General features: G+C 37.4%; 3 protein-coding genes across 5 annotated transcripts; 2 read left to right on the forward strand and 1 right to left on the reverse strand.

Moving 5' to 3' along the window:
- Positions 748 to 9,496, forward strand: LOC18781340 (RNA polymerase II C-terminal domain phosphatase-like 1). The gene is made up of 17 exons (XM_020561864.1): positions 748 to 1,465; positions 2,346 to 2,822; positions 3,087 to 3,297; positions 3,395 to 3,552; positions 3,680 to 3,750; positions 3,859 to 3,961; positions 4,074 to 4,157; positions 4,340 to 4,921; positions 5,032 to 5,095; positions 5,467 to 5,597; positions 5,720 to 5,773; positions 6,349 to 6,445; positions 6,624 to 6,859; positions 7,013 to 7,099; positions 7,743 to 7,808; positions 7,904 to 7,971; positions 8,668 to 9,496. Exons 1-17 carry the CDS (start codon positions 1,187 to 1,189, stop codon positions 8,774 to 8,776), a joined length of 2,877 nt encoding a protein of 958 aa, XP_020417453.1. The 5' UTR covers positions 748 to 1,186; the 3' UTR covers positions 8,777 to 9,496.
- On the forward strand, positions 10,102 to 12,585 carry LOC18781278 (clathrin light chain 1). Its single transcript, XM_007211470.2, has 3 exons — positions 10,102 to 10,629; positions 11,615 to 11,768; positions 11,860 to 12,585. The coding sequence occupies exons 1-3, from the start codon at positions 10,244 to 10,246 to the stop codon at positions 12,337 to 12,339; spliced, it is 1,020 nt and encodes a 339-aa protein (XP_007211532.1). The 5' UTR covers positions 10,102 to 10,243; the 3' UTR covers positions 12,340 to 12,585.
- Positions 12,954 to 16,418, reverse strand: LOC18778331 (putative serine/threonine-protein kinase). 3 transcript variants are annotated; one of them, XM_020561570.1, is made up of 8 exons: positions 16,247 to 16,418; positions 16,075 to 16,144; positions 15,761 to 15,883; positions 15,524 to 15,636; positions 14,733 to 14,943; positions 14,410 to 14,647; positions 13,989 to 14,139; positions 12,954 to 13,630 (listed from the first exon to the last, which is right to left on the reverse strand). In XM_020561570.1, the coding sequence occupies exons 1-8, from the start codon at positions 16,298 to 16,300 to the stop codon at positions 13,304 to 13,306; spliced, it is 1,287 nt and encodes a 428-aa protein (XP_020417159.1). In that variant the 5' UTR covers positions 16,301 to 16,418; the 3' UTR covers positions 12,954 to 13,303. The 3 variants fall into 3 exon arrangements, with proteins under 3 accessions (XP_020417159.1, XP_007211458.1, XP_020417160.1); XM_007211396.2 differs by having other exon boundaries at positions 16,075 to 16,418; XM_020561571.1 differs by having other exon boundaries at positions 15,761 to 15,957; positions 16,075 to 16,418.

Raw genomic sequence — 17,715 nt, forward strand, 5'->3', positions numbered from 1 at the left:
TTATGTTGAGATGTGCAAACTCTTAAAAAGTATAATTTAATAATAATAGAAAAAACATTCAATGCACAATTTATTTTGACAAAAGTCTATATTCTTTGAACCGTAATAAATTAATACATTCAATATCGCAATTTATTTTGATGGACTAGGTTTCGTCAAAAATAGTTTTTACCAAATTTGTAACGCTTCCACACTACGCGTACACTATAATTGTATATAGTCCCGATCTCTTTGACCACATGGGTCTAAGAAATTGTAGTCACCCACTGTTAGATGTATCCAAAGGTTTAAAAAAATTTCTTAAAAAGAATACAAGAGTGAATGAACCGTTAAATTTACATCCAACGGTGAGTGACCACATCCATATATACTGCCAAAGTGTAAATCTCCATGCGGGCGGGGGCAGTCAAAGATTGAGAATCTAAAACCACAGCCATCTATCGCCATAAAAAACCACAGCCATATATACTGCTAACCAATTACAGTCTGCCACGTACTATACCCCCAAAATCTAATCCGTCAACCGCGTCACCCAAAACTTTCCAAATTCCCAAATTTCCCCAGATTTATGAACTTACAATTCACCTAAGCCCCTGATTTTTTATACACGTCACATTAACTTAATATTTGTGTAATAATAGAAGATCTAGAAAAATAAGATATTTTTGAAATTTCTATTAATAGCATGAGAAAAATATAAATTAGGAAATTGGCCCAAGAGTCGGGTGTCGTTTATTTTATATTAAAGTTTTTATAAATACAATTATCTGACTTACGAATTGCAGTGCTATTTTGACCTTTCGCTATCTGGATCTAGGGTTTCTCTTCTTGACGACTCCTTGTTTTTCATCATCATCATCAATATCACCAAACCCTAGCTTTACCGCCACAATTCAGATAAAAAAACCGATTTCTATTTGTAAAGGCTGGATCACCAATCACGGATCTAAGATCTTCTACTTGAAAATAACCCCTAATTTTTTTTATTTGATTTTTGTTCTCCGAGGATCAGTGATTTAAAAGCAAAAATGGGATTATATTAAGTTTGTTTTTGACGACGACGTTGATTTTGAAAGAAAATCAAAGAAATCGATGATGTGTTTATTGAATGGAACTTTGATGACAAATCAAAGGAGGGGATAAAACTTTCAGGGTTTTTTGGATGGTTTTCGGCCGGTGAGGGAAAATGTATAAGTCGGTGGTGTATAAAGGTGAAGAGTTACTTGGGGAGGTAGAAATATACCCAGAAGAGAACGAGAACAAGAACAAGAACAAGAATTTGGTTGATGAGTTGAAGGAAATCAGAATAAGCTATTTTTCGCAATCAAGTGAGAGATGTCCACCAGTGGCAGTGCTTCATACCATAAGCTCTCATGGTGTTTGCTTCAAAATGGAGTCAAAGACCTCGCAGTCTCAGGACACGCCGCTCTTTCTTTTGCACTCCTCGTGTGTCATGGAGAACAAGGTATAGCACAACAACATTGAATTAAACTGCTCCCAGAAGAAAATGAAAACTCAAGAATGAAAAAAGAAGAAGAAGATATAAGCAAAAGTAATCGAAACCCAGATTCAAATTGAACCTTCTTTCTAAGAAAATATTCAGATTAGAATGAACCCTATCCCTTTTCCTTCATAATGTTATTACAGAACTCTGAACAATTTCACAGGGGACCCATGTGTAATTTACTGTAAATTTTGAAACTTTCTTTGAACCCAGTCAATTTTGCCCCAAATTACATGAGCTGTCTGAACTTTAACTGGTTCTGCATGTTGTTGAAACTGTTTTGAACTGAAGTTGTGGACTTATTTCATAGAACTGAAGTTGAACTTTATTCCTCAACTTACTGAGTTATGTACTATGACAGAAGTCTTTGATGCTAAGAATATACTATAGGTTTTTTTTTGGGTGACAATTTCTTATTGATCTTACTGTACATGTGGTTGCTGGATTCTCTTCCATGGAGAGATGATGATTGCATGAATTATCTTTTACAAGAATGGATAATGTTGATTTGCTGCAGGTGGATGTTTTGAGAAAGAACTCCAGAATTCTGCAGGACAAGTTTTCAGTTCTGTTATCTGTTGGAATGCAGTTTAGAGCGTTTATGAAATGGAAGCATGCAATTGCTCTCTTGTTCTGTTGATCATTTAAATTTTTTTGCGTTAATGTTAATTGGTTTGTAATCGTTTTGGTGTTTTAGAATGTCAATTTTGTTTTGTGCCAATGATATTTGTCATATTGCTCTGCACATCAGTAAAATTTATCCTTTCCTCCTCAAGTTTGATTCTTGTGAATGGTAGTTTGTGCAAACCTTGAGAATGATTTTCATCATGCTTATCCACAGACTGCAGTAATGCCGCTAGGAGGGGAGGAGCTCCATTTGGTTGCCATGCGCTCCAGGAATGGTGATAAAAGGTATCCATGTTTCTGGGGATTCAGTGTTGCACCAGGACTCTACAATTCTTGCCTTGTCATGCTGAACCTTAGATGTCTTGGCATTGTGTTTGATCTTGATGAAACACTCATTGTTGCAAATACAATGCGCTCGTTTGAGGATCGAATTGAGGCCCTACAGAGGAAGATAAGCAGTGAGGTAGACCCACAACGCATTTCTGGCATGCTTGCAGAGATCAAGCGATATCAAGATGACAAGTTTATATTGAAGCAGTATGCTGAAAATGATCAAGTTGTTGAAAACGGGAGGGTGATCAAAACTCAATCTGAGGCTGTTCCAGCCTTGTCCGATAATCATCAACCTATTATTCGGCCACTTATAAGGTTACACGAGAAAAACATTATACTGACTCGCATTAATCCACAGGTATGTAACTTAAGCCCATTGAGCTGCCTTTTTTTCCCTCTTGCCTCATCTCTTAAATTATGAAAGGAGTGTAGCAGTTGATTATCTTCGTCATTTGTTTATCCTCATCTGGTCATTTTGTCATTTTAACATCATCTTGATCGGTTCGTCTGTATGGTGTGGGATACCTTTTGTTGTTTTGTTGAAGTATCTATTCTTTTGCCGTACTTTGTTTCTGCTTCATCATTATAAGGTGTCATAAGTAACGTAGAGTTTCTGTCTTAGATTCGTGATACAAGTGTTCTCGTGAGGTTGAGACCTGCATGGGAGGATCTTCGGAGTTACTTGACTGCAAGAGGGCGCAAGCGCTTTGAGGTTTATGTTTGCACAATGGCTGAAAGGGATTATGCTTTAGAAATGTGGAGGCTTCTGGATCCTGATTCAAATCTGATAAACTCGAACAAATTATTGGATCGCATTGTGTGTGTCAAGTCTGGTAAGCGTAATAATTCATTTATAAATTTGTCTTGCAATTGGAGAGAAAAGTATGTACATTTATCTGTTTAATTAACTTATTTAATTTATTATAATAGGTTCAAGGAAGTCGTTGTTCAATGTCTTCCAAGAAAGCTTATGCCATCCTAAGATGGCATTGGTAATTGATGATCGCTTGAAAGTGTGGGATGACAGAGATCAACCTCGGGTGCATGTTGTTCCTGCATTTGCGCCATACTATGCTCCTCAAGCTGAGGTAAAGGTCTTTGCATTATTGCATATGGCTATTAACTTTGTTAAAACTGCTCTATTGTCAATGATACATGTTTGCTTGAACTTTTTTTTTCTTTATCTTTAACGGATTGTAACTCCTTATGCTATAGGCAAATAATGCCGTTCCTGTCCTGTGTGTTGCAAGAAATGTTGCCTGCAATGTCAGAGGTGGATTTTTTAGGTAAGAAAATAAAACCCCTAGACTGTTTTTATATGAAGCCATTCATTGTTTTATAAGTAAAATAATGTTTTTCTGTTAGCATGACACCACCTTTGGATGTGATGACAGAGAATTTGATGACAGTCTTCTACAAAAGATTCCTGAAGTTTTCTATGAAGACGATATTAAAGATGTCCCTTCTCCTGATGTGAGCAATTATCTAGTTTCAGAGGTCAGTTGCGATTTTTTTTAAAAACTGGAATTCTTTCGGAAAACTCAACCATCACACCATGCTTACCTTTTTTTATTTATGATAATTACACTAATAGTTTTTGGCTCTTCAGGATGATTCTTCTGCTTTAAATGGAAACAGGGACCCTCTTCCTTTTGATGGCATAACAGATGTTGAGGTTGAAAGAAGAATGAAGGTAGTTACAGATTCAATATTGATACATGTACATGTATATTGTTTTATCTGGAATCTGGAAACATTAAGAGATGTACCCTTTGGCTTGACATGGGAATTTTCCACTTTGGCTAAATGTATTTGCATCTGTATATGCAATTTTTGTTAAACTAAACTAAATTTTAACCTGTTTCTTGTTTGTAGGAAGCAACCCCAGCTGCTTCAATGGTATCTTCAGTTTTCACTAGCATAGATCCAAGGCTTGCTCCTCTTCAGTACACAGTGCCTCCTTCTAGCACACTTTCACTGCCAACAACTCAGCCATCAGTGATGTCTTTTCCTAGTATACAGTTCCCTCAGGCAGCTTCACTGGTTAAACCTTTGGGTCATGTTGGCTCTGCAGAACCAAGCTTGCAAAGTTCTCCTGCTAGAGAGGAGGGTGAGGTACCTGAATCGGAATTAGACCCTGATACAAGGCGGAGGCTGCTGATTTTGCAGCATGGCCAAGATACAAGAGATCAACCACCAAGTGAGCCTCCATTTCCTGTAAGACCTCCAATGCAAGCCTCTGTTCCACGAGCGCAATCACGTCCAGGCTGGTTTCCAGTGGAGGAAGAGATGAGCCCACGGCAACTGAGCCGGATGGTACCCAAAGATCTTCCTTTAGATCCAGAAACAGTCCAGATTGAGAAGCATCGACCTCATCACTCGTCTTTTTTCCCTAAGGTTGAGAATTCGATTCCATCTGATAGAATTCTTCAAGAAAACCAGAGATTGCCAAAAGAGGTAATTGGTACTTTGTTGATCTGACTTTAATCCTAAACTTTTATGTTGAGTGGTTGATGTTGCTAGTAATTGGTGAACATTATCAGTGCTAAAAGATTATTGTTTTCCAGGCATTTCATAGAGATGATCGGTTGAGATTCAACCATGCATTGTCTGGTTATCATTCATTGTCAGGTGAGCTATGACATGCACAATTGAATATTAAGATGACTCCCATGGTTTTTTTATTATTCTAGTACAAATTCATTGATGATGCTGTTTTCAATGCTTACATTTTTAAAAACTACTTTTACCAGCAGCAATGTACTATGAAACTATACCATGGAGGTGATTGTTTTCTTTTTTTTTTGGAAGTTGATTAATTGAGTATTAACATCCAATTGTGTTATCATCTCTTCGATTTGAATTTTTATCTAAATGGAGCTTTATTGGTTCTTGTCTTTCTTAACTTGTGTAAATTTTGTTTGCAGTCTTTTTGTTTATATGCAATTATTGTATTTTATAATGAGAGTGGTGTTATATAAAGGGAATGTGAATTTTTGAAGGTGAGGAGATTCCCTTAAGTCGATCCTCTTCCAGCAACAGAGATGTTGACTTTGAATCTGGACGAGCTATATCAAATGCAGAAACTCCTGCTGGAGTTTTACAGGAAATTGCAATGAAGTGTGGAGCCAAGGTATTTTGCGCTGTTTGTCTTGCAAAAGAAAAGTTAGTCTAGCATATTTGCATATATCAAACCTTCGTGCTCCATCTTATTTCTTTTTCCCCTTCCTCCCATTTCTAAATGGGAACTTACAGGTGGAGTTTAGGCCAGCTTTGGTTGCTGGTACGGAACTGCAGTTTTATGTTGAGGTACTTTCAATTCTTTGACTTGCTACGTTGTAATTCCACTTTAGTCTCAGGGATATCATGTTTTGAACTTATCTAACCACAATTTAATGTTCTGTTGAGGAGAGCTCGTGTGTAAACGGCTAGTTAAATAATTTAACATGTCTTTTGATATATGAAACAATTCCTGTGAGTTTGAGACAATCTTTGTACATTTCAACATTTATTTTTCTAAAGACCTATAAGAAAATTGTAGAGATGAGGGAAATTTCTAGTATCTTTGGGACTTCGTCCACAAATTGATAACTTGGTCTCGAAATGAAGAGGGAGTCACATTCTTTTCTTATTAAAATAATCATACTGGAGAGATGATATAAAATGGAACTCTCAATAAAATATTGTTCTCATAGTTAATGCTTTTGCTTTTACAGTACATGTTACTCACTAAGCTTTGGTGATTTATTAATTTTATAAACCAGAAATAGTAAATATATAAGATCCTTATTTCATAGAAATACATTACAATTGAAATGTTGCCTATTTCTTTGTGGAGAGAGATGTCAAATGTGAATGAGCTTAGCCCATTTTTCCTTTTGTAGGCTTGGTTTGCTGGAGAGAAAATTGGTGAAGGAAGTGGTAAAACGAGAAGGGAAGCTCATTACCAGGCTGCTGAGGGTTCTCTAAAAAATTTAGCCAGTAAGATTTCTTATTGTTGTATTTATTGCCACTAGCTAGGGTGATCTGCCATTCTCGGTAGTTCTTATCGTGCCTGTTTGGGGTTGTAGTTGCTGCAGCTTATGATTAGAAAAGCTCCTATCTTTAATCTCTTCTTAGCGGACAATGTGTATGACCATCGTTGACAATGTTTTTGCAGATATATACCTTTCCCGTGTCAAGCCTGATTCTGTGTCCGTTCATGGGGATATGAACAAGTTTCCTAATGTTAACAGCAATGGTTTTGCCGGTAATTTGAATTCTTTTGGGATCCAGCCATTTCCCAAAGAGGAGTCCCTGTCTTCTTCAACTTCATCAGAGCCTTCTAGGCCACTAGATCCTAGGCTGGAAGGCTCTAAAAAGTCAATGAGTTCAGTGTCTACACTCAAAGAACTTGTAAGACTCAAAACTTGATAGTTGGCTCTACTCTCTCTCTCTCTCTCTCTCTCTCTCTCTCTCTCTCCTCTTCCCCCAAACAATTAGATTGCTATTTGCAGTGGCTGAATGATGTTATGATTATTGACGGTTCATGATTTTGTACTACTTCAGTGTATGATGGAGGGCCTTGGTGTAGTTTTCCAACCACGACCTCCACCTTCAACTAATTCAGTCGAGAAAGATGAAGTTCATGTACAGGTTTGTATTTGAGCTCACCTGTGTCTTCAAGTTTCTATATTTCATTGTCTGGAAGTGCAGAATATTATGACCCTTCTCGGAATTCCTGGGTAAACTTTGTTATATGTTGAAAGAAACTACGGAAATGAAACTAATTTTAAGAACTTCAGAATACAATTTTTATATATAATGTGAATTGCAAAGCAGATTCCATTGGTATTGGGATTGCTTTTTTTCTTTTTTCCTTTTCTTTCTCATGTACTGGATCAAGAATAATACATCCCTCTTCACTTGGTTGATCAGTAACAGAAATTAAAAGGTGGTTTAGTTGAGTTTGGTATGAATGAATCATCATCATGAATGCTGATCAGGTCTTTGGGTTTTGGTGCAAAGGGAGAAAATGAGAACTGAGGGTTTGAAAGTTGTTTTGGAGTTCAAGCAAAAAAAACTCGTGAGCTCTGAGAATTGTTTTTGGGCCTTCAACTTCCAAGGGATGTCTGCAGTGAGAAAGTATTAATCGTGTTGGTTGTGCTTTTTAGAAGTGTCGATGCTGGCAGTTGTTTGGGATTTCAAAGCTGCATGATTTTAAGGATAATCTTTTAGTATCCTTGAGGCATGCTTCTTTTTTCTTTCTATAAAATTCTCTGTCGGTCTCATGTTTCAGGTTGAAATAGATGGAGAGGTTTTGGGGAAGGGAATTGGATTGACGTGGGATGAGGCTAAGATGCAGGTAATATATATCTTGTGCTGCAATTGATTACCCTTCTTGGGGCCTTAATTATTTTTAAAATATTTATCTGAGCACCTAAATATTCTTTTCCTTAGGCTGCTGAAAAGGCGCTCGGAAGTCTAACATCAACGCTATATGCTCAAAAACGTCAGGGTTCTCCAAGGTGTGTGAATTCATTAGCTGCAAGTATTTAGTTATTTTCGTCAATTTCATAATGAAGTTTGAACTATGGTTGGGTCAACCAGCCACAGAACCTTGCTAGCACTGTGTTTGTGGGGCTTGATGGTTCAGTTTCAGTTTACTTTACTCGCTCTACAAGTGGTCCTTTGAGCACCAAGAGACCTCATTTTGGAAGAGCATATTAGTTAATTCTTTTGTGACTCAGCTCATGCTGTGTGTCCAGTCCTGGGGTATTTTACAAGCCCAGCAACAAGGTTAAGGAATTATTCTCATTTCTTTCCCTTCTTTGTTGGATTCTTGGAAACATATCCAATTATTTGGTGGGATTTTAGTTCATCTCTCGACTATTTTTTTTTTTTTGGGGTTGATTTCTGTTGCTTCACGTTCACATGGCATGAGAGCTCTTGCAACTTAGATAAACGCTTTTATAGCTCCCGCCAACAACTTAAATCTAGGGTTATGAGGATAATTTGAAAATGAATTGTCTGTTTAGTTTATTCCAAAACTCTCTTGCTTTCTTTGTTGACTTTCTGCAGAATAACAAAATAACACATAGGTCAGACTTTTTCCTTGTCGTCTTGTAAATTTTGTTAGCTGCTAATCAATATCTTCTTTATATGTATATTGTGTATTCTCCCTCCCCTTCTAATTTTTGGTGTTTCTGGTAATGAGAAAAAAGGTCTTTGCAAGGGATGTCCAGTAAACGTATGAAGCAGGAGTTTCCACAAGTTTTGCAACGAATGCCCTCTTCTGCTAGATATCCGAAAAATGCTCCACCAGTTCCCTGAAAGTCATACCACCATTTCATCCCAATTTGGTATAACTACTGATGTGACATGCCTGCAGTACATATTATAGAGAATGGTTAGGACCATGGAGATTCAGAAGTGCCAAATGGCCCTAACCTCTTACAACATGTGGGCTGAAGAAGTCATGTGGACGAGATTGAGCTTGCAGCTTCATTTAAGATTCTTGTGAAAGAACGGGGAGGTGCTTCCGGGCAATAAAGTCCTAACATTCTTGGGGTTTTCTGTCATTGTTGTAACTTGTAACAGTTCCCCCTCCCCAACACCAAATGCTTTTAAGCCATCCTCGCAAGTTTTGGGAAGGCGATGCCGCCTTGTAACTCCACTTTTTTTGTGTGGTTGATGACAGATTCCTTCCAAGACCATTGAAAGAGCTTATGTGGGTCTGGAGATTTGTGACACACTATTGATGTTTATATAGCAGAAGTAGAAAGAAATATGGCTTGGACAGCAGCTTTCGGCTATGCTCAGAGTCACGGCTACGCATAATAGTCACGGCACACACTAACCATTGACAGTAGTTACTGTAGTCCAATTGCCAGTTTTCTTTCAGTGCCCATCTCTGTGGGAATTGGCAATATTATAATGTGTCAATTCTGGATTGTCACCTGAGGTGGAACTGTTTAGTGATGTAAATTGAGACAATGTAATACCCTTTTCACTTGTTATATTTGATGGAGTGGAAATTTTTCAACACATTTAGCTAATGTATTAAGTTTGATTGATCACAATGAATTCTAAGCAGTTTAGCGCAACACACCTGCTGTATCTATGCCGTGCAACGAGCCTTTTTTTTTTTTTTTTTTGGTCGTGCAACGAGCTTATGCTGGCAGAGACACAACACATCTAGGTTTTTTTTTCCTTTAATTAATGGGATGGAGAATTTCGAACTTGGTATTTCTTTCAACTCGGAGAAGAAGGTACATTTAGCATCGGTACGAGGGTAAAAACCTCTATGATTGATGGATCAAATTTAATTAATTATTGATTAAATCAACAGCTCCTAAAATAACTAGCTTATTATTGTTATTTCAATTTAAAAAATACTAAAAGTAAATTAAAGATCAATAATATTTAAAAAAAAAAGTGTAAATCAGTTTGTTGCCAGTTGGTGCTTTATACAATTTGAAGTGGTTGCCCAATATCCATCATCCATCGATCAACCCATGTGTAAAATTTACAGCGAAATTCGCTATTGACAAGGCAAGACTAATTTTCAAATAATGGTAAAAATATTTCTCTTTCTTTTTTGTCGTCCGCCTTCTCCGTTAACTATATAAAAAGGGAAAAAGAGTCAAAATATCAGCTTGCATTAGTTCCCAAGCAAAGCTCTTCTCTCTCTCTCTCTCTCTCTCTCTCTCTCTCTCTCTCTCTCTCTCTCTCTCAGCTCTCTCACATTTAAATACCTTTTACACTGAATCGTCTTTAGACAGAGAAACACATCGAAGAATGGCTTCGTTCGACGCGTTCAGCATTGACGGCGACGATCTCAACGCTTCCAGCAGTCACTTTGACCAAGACGACGTCGTCGTCGAAAACTACACCGACTACGCCGAGTACTCCAGCTTCTCCGGCGGAGCTCCGACTGACGCCGAAGTTACCGCTGACCACGCCGCCGGTGCCTCAACGGATGTTTTCGGATTCGACGATCCGAGCTCCAACTACTCCCACTCGACCCCGTTCGATTCGGTTCCCGTTGAGAACGGTAATGGAAATGGATATGGTGTGGGCGAGCACGCAATCGACGATGACGTTTTCACATCGGACGGTCCCGTGCTACCTCCACCGAGCGAGATGGTGCCTGAGGAAGGTTTTGCTCTTCGTGAATGGCGGCGGTAAGATTCGGATCTGATTCCTTTTGGTTACTTAGTTACTTGTTTTGTGAGTTGCTTTAGATCTGTGAAATTCAGCATCTTTAGGAAAATTTTATGTATTTGTTTTTGGATGTTGGGCTAGTTATAGGTGTTCTCTATTGGAATATGATTAGATCTGTGATTTCCTTTAGTTCTGATCTCGGGAAGAGGTAAATGTTTGTTTTTTAATTGAACTTTTTGGAAAGAGATTGATCAACTTAAGCTTCGGAGGTTAACCATTATACCTTGAAAAAGATCTACTTCCTTACAATACAATCCATGAGGGATTGTTAAGTTCTTACTGTATGTAAACATATAGATCAGTGGTTCATTGTGTGTTTGCATAGATCAGTGGTTCATTCTTACTGATTGTCATAAGGAAAATGCCTTGCACTGGGCATCTTAAAGAACATGATGGTTGTACCGGACATGATATGCAAAATTAATTTTCAGATAGTCATTGTGAGGTTAATCAAAATTCATCTGAGTTTTCATCAACTCAAGGGAAAAAAAAGGGGTGGTTCATTAAAGGCTGCCCTTACGCAGTTTGTTCCAACCATCCTGTCATTAGGAGAAAGACTTAGGTATAACAGTTTAACTGCAACAAACCAATAATGAAGTAACACGTAATCATTGTTGTTGGGACTCGTATCATTTATTAGGGAAATCCGTATCATTTATGTCATGTAACAACATGTTAAATTTAAATACTCTGGTTCCGATCATTTCACTATTGTTTTGTGAAAACGCTGTAGCATGATGATGTGGTAGAATTGTTGTACTTAAGAATTTCTTAGGTTGGTTCAACTTCAAAATGACAACGGTAAGATGATCATAGTTATTTGATCATGCTTTTTGTTTACTAATTTTAACACACTTTGGCTGATCTGCACCAGCAAACTGCAAGTGAAGTGGTGTTAGATTTCCCACTGGAAAATTAATGTCTTATTTGACTTTGCTGGTACAGTCTAAATGCCCTCCAGCTTGAGGAGAAGGAGAAGAGGGAGAAAGAACTAAGGAACCAGATTATTGAAGAAGCTGAGGAGTACAAACGTGCATTCTATGAGAAAAGGAAGCTTAATGTTGAGACCAACAAGGTTGAGAACAGAGAAAAGGAGAAGGTAAATTTTGGAATGCAATTATCAATTACTCTTTTTTTAACACCAGCTCTTGTGTTCTTAATGCTAAGAAATTGGTTCGTATGTGGAGCAGTTATTCTTGGCCAATCAAGAGAATTTCCATAAAAACGCTGACAAGCAAAGTTGGAAAGCAATAGCAGAGCTCATTCCTCATGAGGTTCCCAACATTGAGAAGAAGAGAGGCAAGAAGGATCAGGACAAGAAACCATCGATCACAGTCGTTCAGGGCCCGAAGCCTGGAAAACCCACTGATCTTTCAAGGCTGCGGCAAATACTTTTGAAGCTGAAGCATAAAACTCCACCTCATATGATTCCACCCCCACCTGCACCTGCTAAAGATGCCAAAGATGCCAAAGATGGAAAGGCTCCAGCTAAAGATCCCAAAGATGGGAAGGATGCCAAAAATGCCCAGAATGTAAAGGATGCAGCATCTAAAACTAATGGGTCCTCAGAAGCCGAGGTGCCTGCTTCACAAGCCAAGGATGCCACCTCTAACGGTTCTTCGGATGCACCCGAACAAAGCACTCCTTCTATCGAGGACCTCTCTGCTTAACTCAAACACTTTCATATTTTATTCATCAATTTTATTATTTTGAGATTCAAATTGATCATCGGCTGCCTTATCACTGGCTTCTGTTGCTACTGATTATCGGAATATTGTAATATTTGGTCTCCATTAGCCCTAGCTTTCAGTGTGGAGGTCTTTATATATTTTGATGTTGGATGTGTTGTGTTTGGGATTTGAGACTGTCATTGTTTACACACATTTTATGAATATTACTTTTCTTTTTATCAGCAAGTCTTTTTTCGGGTAATCATTAGAAAGCAGTCTCACGTTTTTATGATGGCTTTTGGGCGTATCAATAACAACGTTTTTGTGTAATAAATCCAGGATCGATGTACACTAAAAAATAATGACATAGCAGTCTTTAACATTATTAGTAAGGCTGACGGTCAATTGAATGCATAGTATTTTTGTCGTGTGGGTACTACAAATTGTGACCTTAAATATTGTAGATTGCATCAGCCGATCACATCTTATCAACTTTTATAAACATTCGAATATGAATTATTGTATGTTGACCAAGAATGTAGATCAAAATTTGGAATTTAGACATTGTAGAATCCATCAAGGTCAACTTGTTTGGGTCTGTTCTTGTTCGCATCTAGGAGAGAAAGGAGTCAAGAGTGTGTATTGATTAATTTCTGTTTCACTATACAACTTTCTTCTCTTCCATTGTACTCTTCTTGAGAAGTACATAAGATAACGATTGAATCAAAAAGAAAAATGAAAACAGCATCAGACTAACATAACATTACAGATTCGCAACCTCAAATTAATTCTGCTCAAACCACCCTCTCGCTTCTCAAATTGGCTAACAAAAGACGAAGAAGCGAAAGCGTGTAAAAGGTTAAGGAAGATAACTGTATGAACCATTGGAATAACTTGTGGTGGACTTGTAAATTCATTTGTGTTTTCCTCTAAATTGCAATAAGTGCATTATTCTTATTCTTCTTCAGCGAGGTGCTACTTGAGTTATAGTGTCAGGGACAGAACTCATCTGATAGCTAGTTGTGTCGGCAGATGATTTTTTACTTGAAGAAGGTCCGCTGAGGCTCCCTGAATTGTTGAAGAAACCTGGGGCTGTAAGTTGCTTCTCATTGATTCTGATGTTTCTTGAGAGCATCTCAACAACTACACTCATCATTGGCCTTCGGCTTGCTGCTGCTTGGGTGCAGAAAAATGCAACCTTCATGTACCTAAGGAGTTCTTCCTCAGGAAATTCCCCCATCTCTGGGTCGACAAGCTCCAATAGTCTCCCTTCTTCATGGAGCTGCCATGCCTATAGAAGAACAGAGAGAGTTGTAAAAGGAAGCAGAACAAGTTCAATATGAAATAAGTCCATGCAGGTAACCACCCGTTGTGTGTGTGGGTTAGAGAAGGAATATCAACTACTTCAATTGAACCAAAAACAATAACTTGCTGTACAATTTCCACCTGTTCTGTAATTGATTGTGCAGCATGTCAATAATTCTCTTAGTAGATCAGATAATTAAACTAACTCGAGCATCTCTCGTTTAACAATTTCCAGTAAGAGTTAATCCATTAATCACCAGAAATGATAAGACCTAAACCCTTATAAGGGGCACAAAAACACGCAAAATAAGGCTGCGAGTATGATGATGGAAAAACCAACTCACCCATTCGAGGAGAAACTTTTCTGTCCCTCCCCAGTTTTCCTTGGCACTGCTTCTGCCACTAACTATTTCAAGAACAAGAACACCGAAACTGTAAACATCAGCCTTCTTGGTTAACTGACCTCCCAGAGCGTATTCTGGTGCTAAATAACCACTGCGGAAAAACAAAACTAAAGCATAAGATGGCAGCTAGTTTCTTTCACTTGCATCTCCAGTATCAACTGGACTGACCCATACGAAGTTACACTAAAACACACTAATCTCTAATTTGCCAAGATCAATTACTGAAGAACACAAAGATCTTTCCCCAAAAAAAAAAAAAAAAAAAAACCTACACAACAGATATCTCCTAATTGAATCAAGCAAGGAAAATGGAACGTTAACAAATGAATAACAATCAACTACAAATATGAAAGTAACGTACGTTGTTCCTGCAATCCTTGTGCTAATATGAGTGATGTTATCAGGGAAGAGTTTAGCCAACCCAAAGTCTCCAATTTTGGGGTTAAAATCTCTGTCTAGAAGTATATTACTAGCCTTGATATCTCTATGGACAATATGTGGCATCAGTTCCTCATGAAGAAACATAAGACCCCTAGCAGTACCCAAGCAAATGGCTGATCTTTTTTCCCAATTGAGTATGATGTTTTTACTCTTTGAACCTACAAACATAAGGAAAACAAATTAGACTTATAGTTCCTTTCCCAATTCAGTCTTCCTTTCATGCTGAAGGATTTGATCAATTACCTAACAATGCACGATCAAGGCTGTTATTCTCAGCATATTCATAGACCAAAACCCGATCCGCTCCTTCAACACAGCACCCAATCAACTCAACAAGGTTTGGATGCCTGACATTTGATATAGCAATAATCTCATTTAAGAATTCACGGACTCCCTGCTTCGACCGAGCGGAAAGTGTCTTCACAGCAACTTGCTTTCCACTTTTCAGGGTTCCCTAGCAAAATGTAGCTAAACTACTAAGATAATATGAAATGGCGTGGACGAATACCATCTAGATATCCTGATTAACGTAAAATCATAATCAACTTTTGGCCTTTACAATATAAGACCAACCACTAAAGCTGCAAAACTAAGAACAAGAAAGAACTCTGTCTTAAAAAGTGACAGAACCTGAACCGAATGGGTGGCTATTATTCTTGATGACAACATGATGAATTACCAAAATCCATGCCCTAGACATTAGCAAAATCTTAATACTGGAAAGATAAAAAATCTCTACTTTTCTCCGATCTAGAACTACAGGTGAGAGTTTCTAGCATACCAAGCAATGTTTCTATGTGTTGAAAACGTAAGATTAGAATTTGAAGTGTTCTAAAAGCGCAAACCCAACTCAAGGTGTCAGCAATCAGATTTCAAATGCTTGATGTAAATAGTTTTGAGACAAGCCAACCCATTCACAAATTTGGAGCCAAAACTACAATATAATTCAAATAACAGATATCATTACTTCTTTATAATGGCTGAAAACTTCCCAACAGAATTATTACGATAAGACGTCTGCAAAATCCAAGTACCTTGTAAACAGTTCCAAAACCTCCTCGCCCTATCTTATTACTGGAATGGAAATCATCGGTCGCCGATCTTAATTCATTGTAGGAGAAAGTTTTAATATTTTCCAGCAAATTTCCTACACAACACAAGACAAAAATGAATAAGAATAATCATGATGATGCAACAGAGTAACATGAACAAAAAGAAAAGTGTAACGGATGGAAAACAGAAAAAGTGGGAGCATTTATTCATGTTCATACCATCAAGATCATGGCCAAAGTGACCAGACCTTCTTTTCCTGTCAGCAACTGAAGTACCAAAGCAGCTACAACCCATTCTTGTCCACAATAAACAACTTCTTCTATCTTCTGGGGTTCTATAATCTAAAGAAAAATAGCTCCACCAGATCAGATAAACCCTGCTAACAAGATTCGGACCGACCCATATTGCCAAAATCCTATGTTTTATAACCAAAAATCATAAATTTTGCCTCATAATATCAGACAAATGAGCATCAAACACCCAAAGATGAAATTATCAAGCTTGTAAAATAAGAAAATCTGATAAAACCCACCTCGTGGATTTGCAGATGGCCAATCAAGTTCGATCCTTGATCTCTCCAAGCTGGGTTTTAGCACTTGTTTCTGGCAGCAACCACGGCGAGCTTGAAATTGTTAATTTATTGAAAAGGATGCTTTTTTGTAATGTAAAAACGAGAAAAAAGAAAAGAAAGGGCAAAGCTTTACTGGCCGTCTTCTTGTTATTAAAATAAAGGAGGTTGGTCCGGCTGTTTTTATCATCACGAGAGTCGTTGCACGAGCTCTGCTTCCTTAGTTGGGCGTGTTCCCATCTCCTCCAACTCTTGTTGAAACTTGAAAGTGACCATTTTTCCCTCTCCGTGTTCTTTGCCTGCCCATATTTGCGTCATTAACTAGTGATTCTCTTTGATGTATGGCATCATAATTGCTTTTTCTTTGTTAATAATGACATCATAAGGTTGTTTCATTCCATTCGACCAAAAAAAAGGTTGTTTCATTCCTTCTGTTTTCAATACTTTGTAAGTGCAGTTTTGGCATGATTGTGTAATTTAAGAAGAGTAATGATACACTTGGGCCATCTCCAGCCAAAGGGTTAAATGTAGTCCGAAGCTAAAAATTTAGCTTCCTAAAATATTAATTTTTTATAGAATAGTGTACGGTTAAATTTTTCCATCTCCAGCCATATATGGCTATATTTTAAGGTCATTCATATTTTATTATTTTTAGAAAGAGGAGTGGAGAGCGCTTTAATGATTAGTTGTTGAAAAGTACATGAATGAGGCCCACTATAAATTTGGGCTATGCCAAAGTTGGGCTATATTTGGTTCGGTTGGAGGGCTAAAGGGCCAAATGTGGCCCTCCAAATTTGGCCAAAAGTTTATTTAGCCCATAATTGAAGATGAGTTTTGCATTAATTTAGGGCTATATTTGAGATATAACCCATAACTGGAGATGGCCTTACTACAGTTTTGAATAAGTTTTCTTGGTCCATGAAAAAACAAGTATTTCCCTTGACATATAGTTTGAATAATGAATAGCTCATAGTAAACAAACAAAAAGTAGACATAAACAGGAGCCATAGCACTGGCGATCCCTCTGACCCAAAACAAAAAAAGGACAATAAAGACTAGTGATCCCAAGACTTACGTGCCTTCTCTTCAATTTCTTGTTTCATATATATATAAAAGACTATAATAAGAACCATTTCATTAAGTAGTCAAATAGTTTCGAATTCAAGTAATTTTTTGTATATATGATTTTTGAATTAAGATAATATTTAAAAACTAAATAATTCGGATTATTAAAATACAATACATGGTGAGACTTACAAATGTGTCTCCCTCAAATGAAGCTGTCTTATATAAAATAGTTAGACCAATTAATTTTGTTATTAAAATGCACCAAAAAAAACGCATCCGTTTTCGTTTTCATTGACCAAGCACTTGACATCAATGCCATGAAGTACCATTATCAATACTTTTGTCTTTTTAGTCTTCGTGTATTTCATCACATTCATGCCTTCCTCTTTTCGTATTCTCGAAACCAAGAACATTTGACCTAAAATTCCGCTTACAATTAGTTTCCATGCAAATTAAATGATGTCTTTAGAAATCAAATACATTTGAATGGATTTTTCGATTTCGAAGTCAAAGTCTCTCAACCAGTAATCTCTTCTT

The sequence above is a fragment of the Prunus persica genome, chromosome G4, assembly GCF_000346465.2.
Source record: "Prunus persica cultivar Lovell chromosome G4, Prunus_persica_NCBIv2, whole genome shotgun sequence".
Taxonomy (NCBI): Eukaryota; Viridiplantae; Streptophyta; class Magnoliopsida; order Rosales; family Rosaceae; genus Prunus; species Prunus persica.

Bases quoted from the DNA above. Each gene is read 5' to 3' on its own strand.
- LOC18781278 (XM_007211470.2), top strand. From the start codon at position 10,244: ATGGCTTCGTTCGACGCGTTCAGCATTGACGGCGACGATCTCAACGCT. The intron at 10,630-11,614 runs GTAAGATTCGGA...TTGCTGGTACAG, and splicing joins GCTCTTCGTGAATGGCGGCG to TCTAAATGCCCTCCAGCTTG. The intron at 11,769-11,859 runs GTAAATTTTGGA...TATGTGGAGCAG, and splicing joins AGAACAGAGAAAAGGAGAAG to TTATTCTTGGCCAATCAAGA.
- LOC18778331 (XM_020561570.1), bottom strand. From the start codon at position 16,300: ATGATAAAAACAGCCGGACCAACCTCCTTTATTTTAATAACAAGAAGA. The intron at 16,145-16,246 runs GTAAAGCTTTGC...GGTTGCTGCCAG, and splicing joins TAATAACAAGAAGACGGCCA to AAACAAGTGCTAAAACCCAG. The intron at 15,637-15,760 runs GTATGAACATGA...TGTGTTGTGTAG, and splicing joins CTTTGGCCATGATCTTGATG to GAAATTTGCTGGAAAATATT.
- LOC18781340 (XM_020561864.1), top strand. From the start codon at position 1,187: ATGTATAAGTCGGTGGTGTATAAAGGTGAAGAGTTACTTGGGGAGGTA. The intron at 2,823-3,086 runs GTATGTAACTTA...TTTCTGTCTTAG, and splicing joins TGACTCGCATTAATCCACAG to ATTCGTGATACAAGTGTTCT. The intron at 3,553-3,679 runs GTAAAGGTCTTT...CTTATGCTATAG, and splicing joins ACTATGCTCCTCAAGCTGAG to GCAAATAATGCCGTTCCTGT.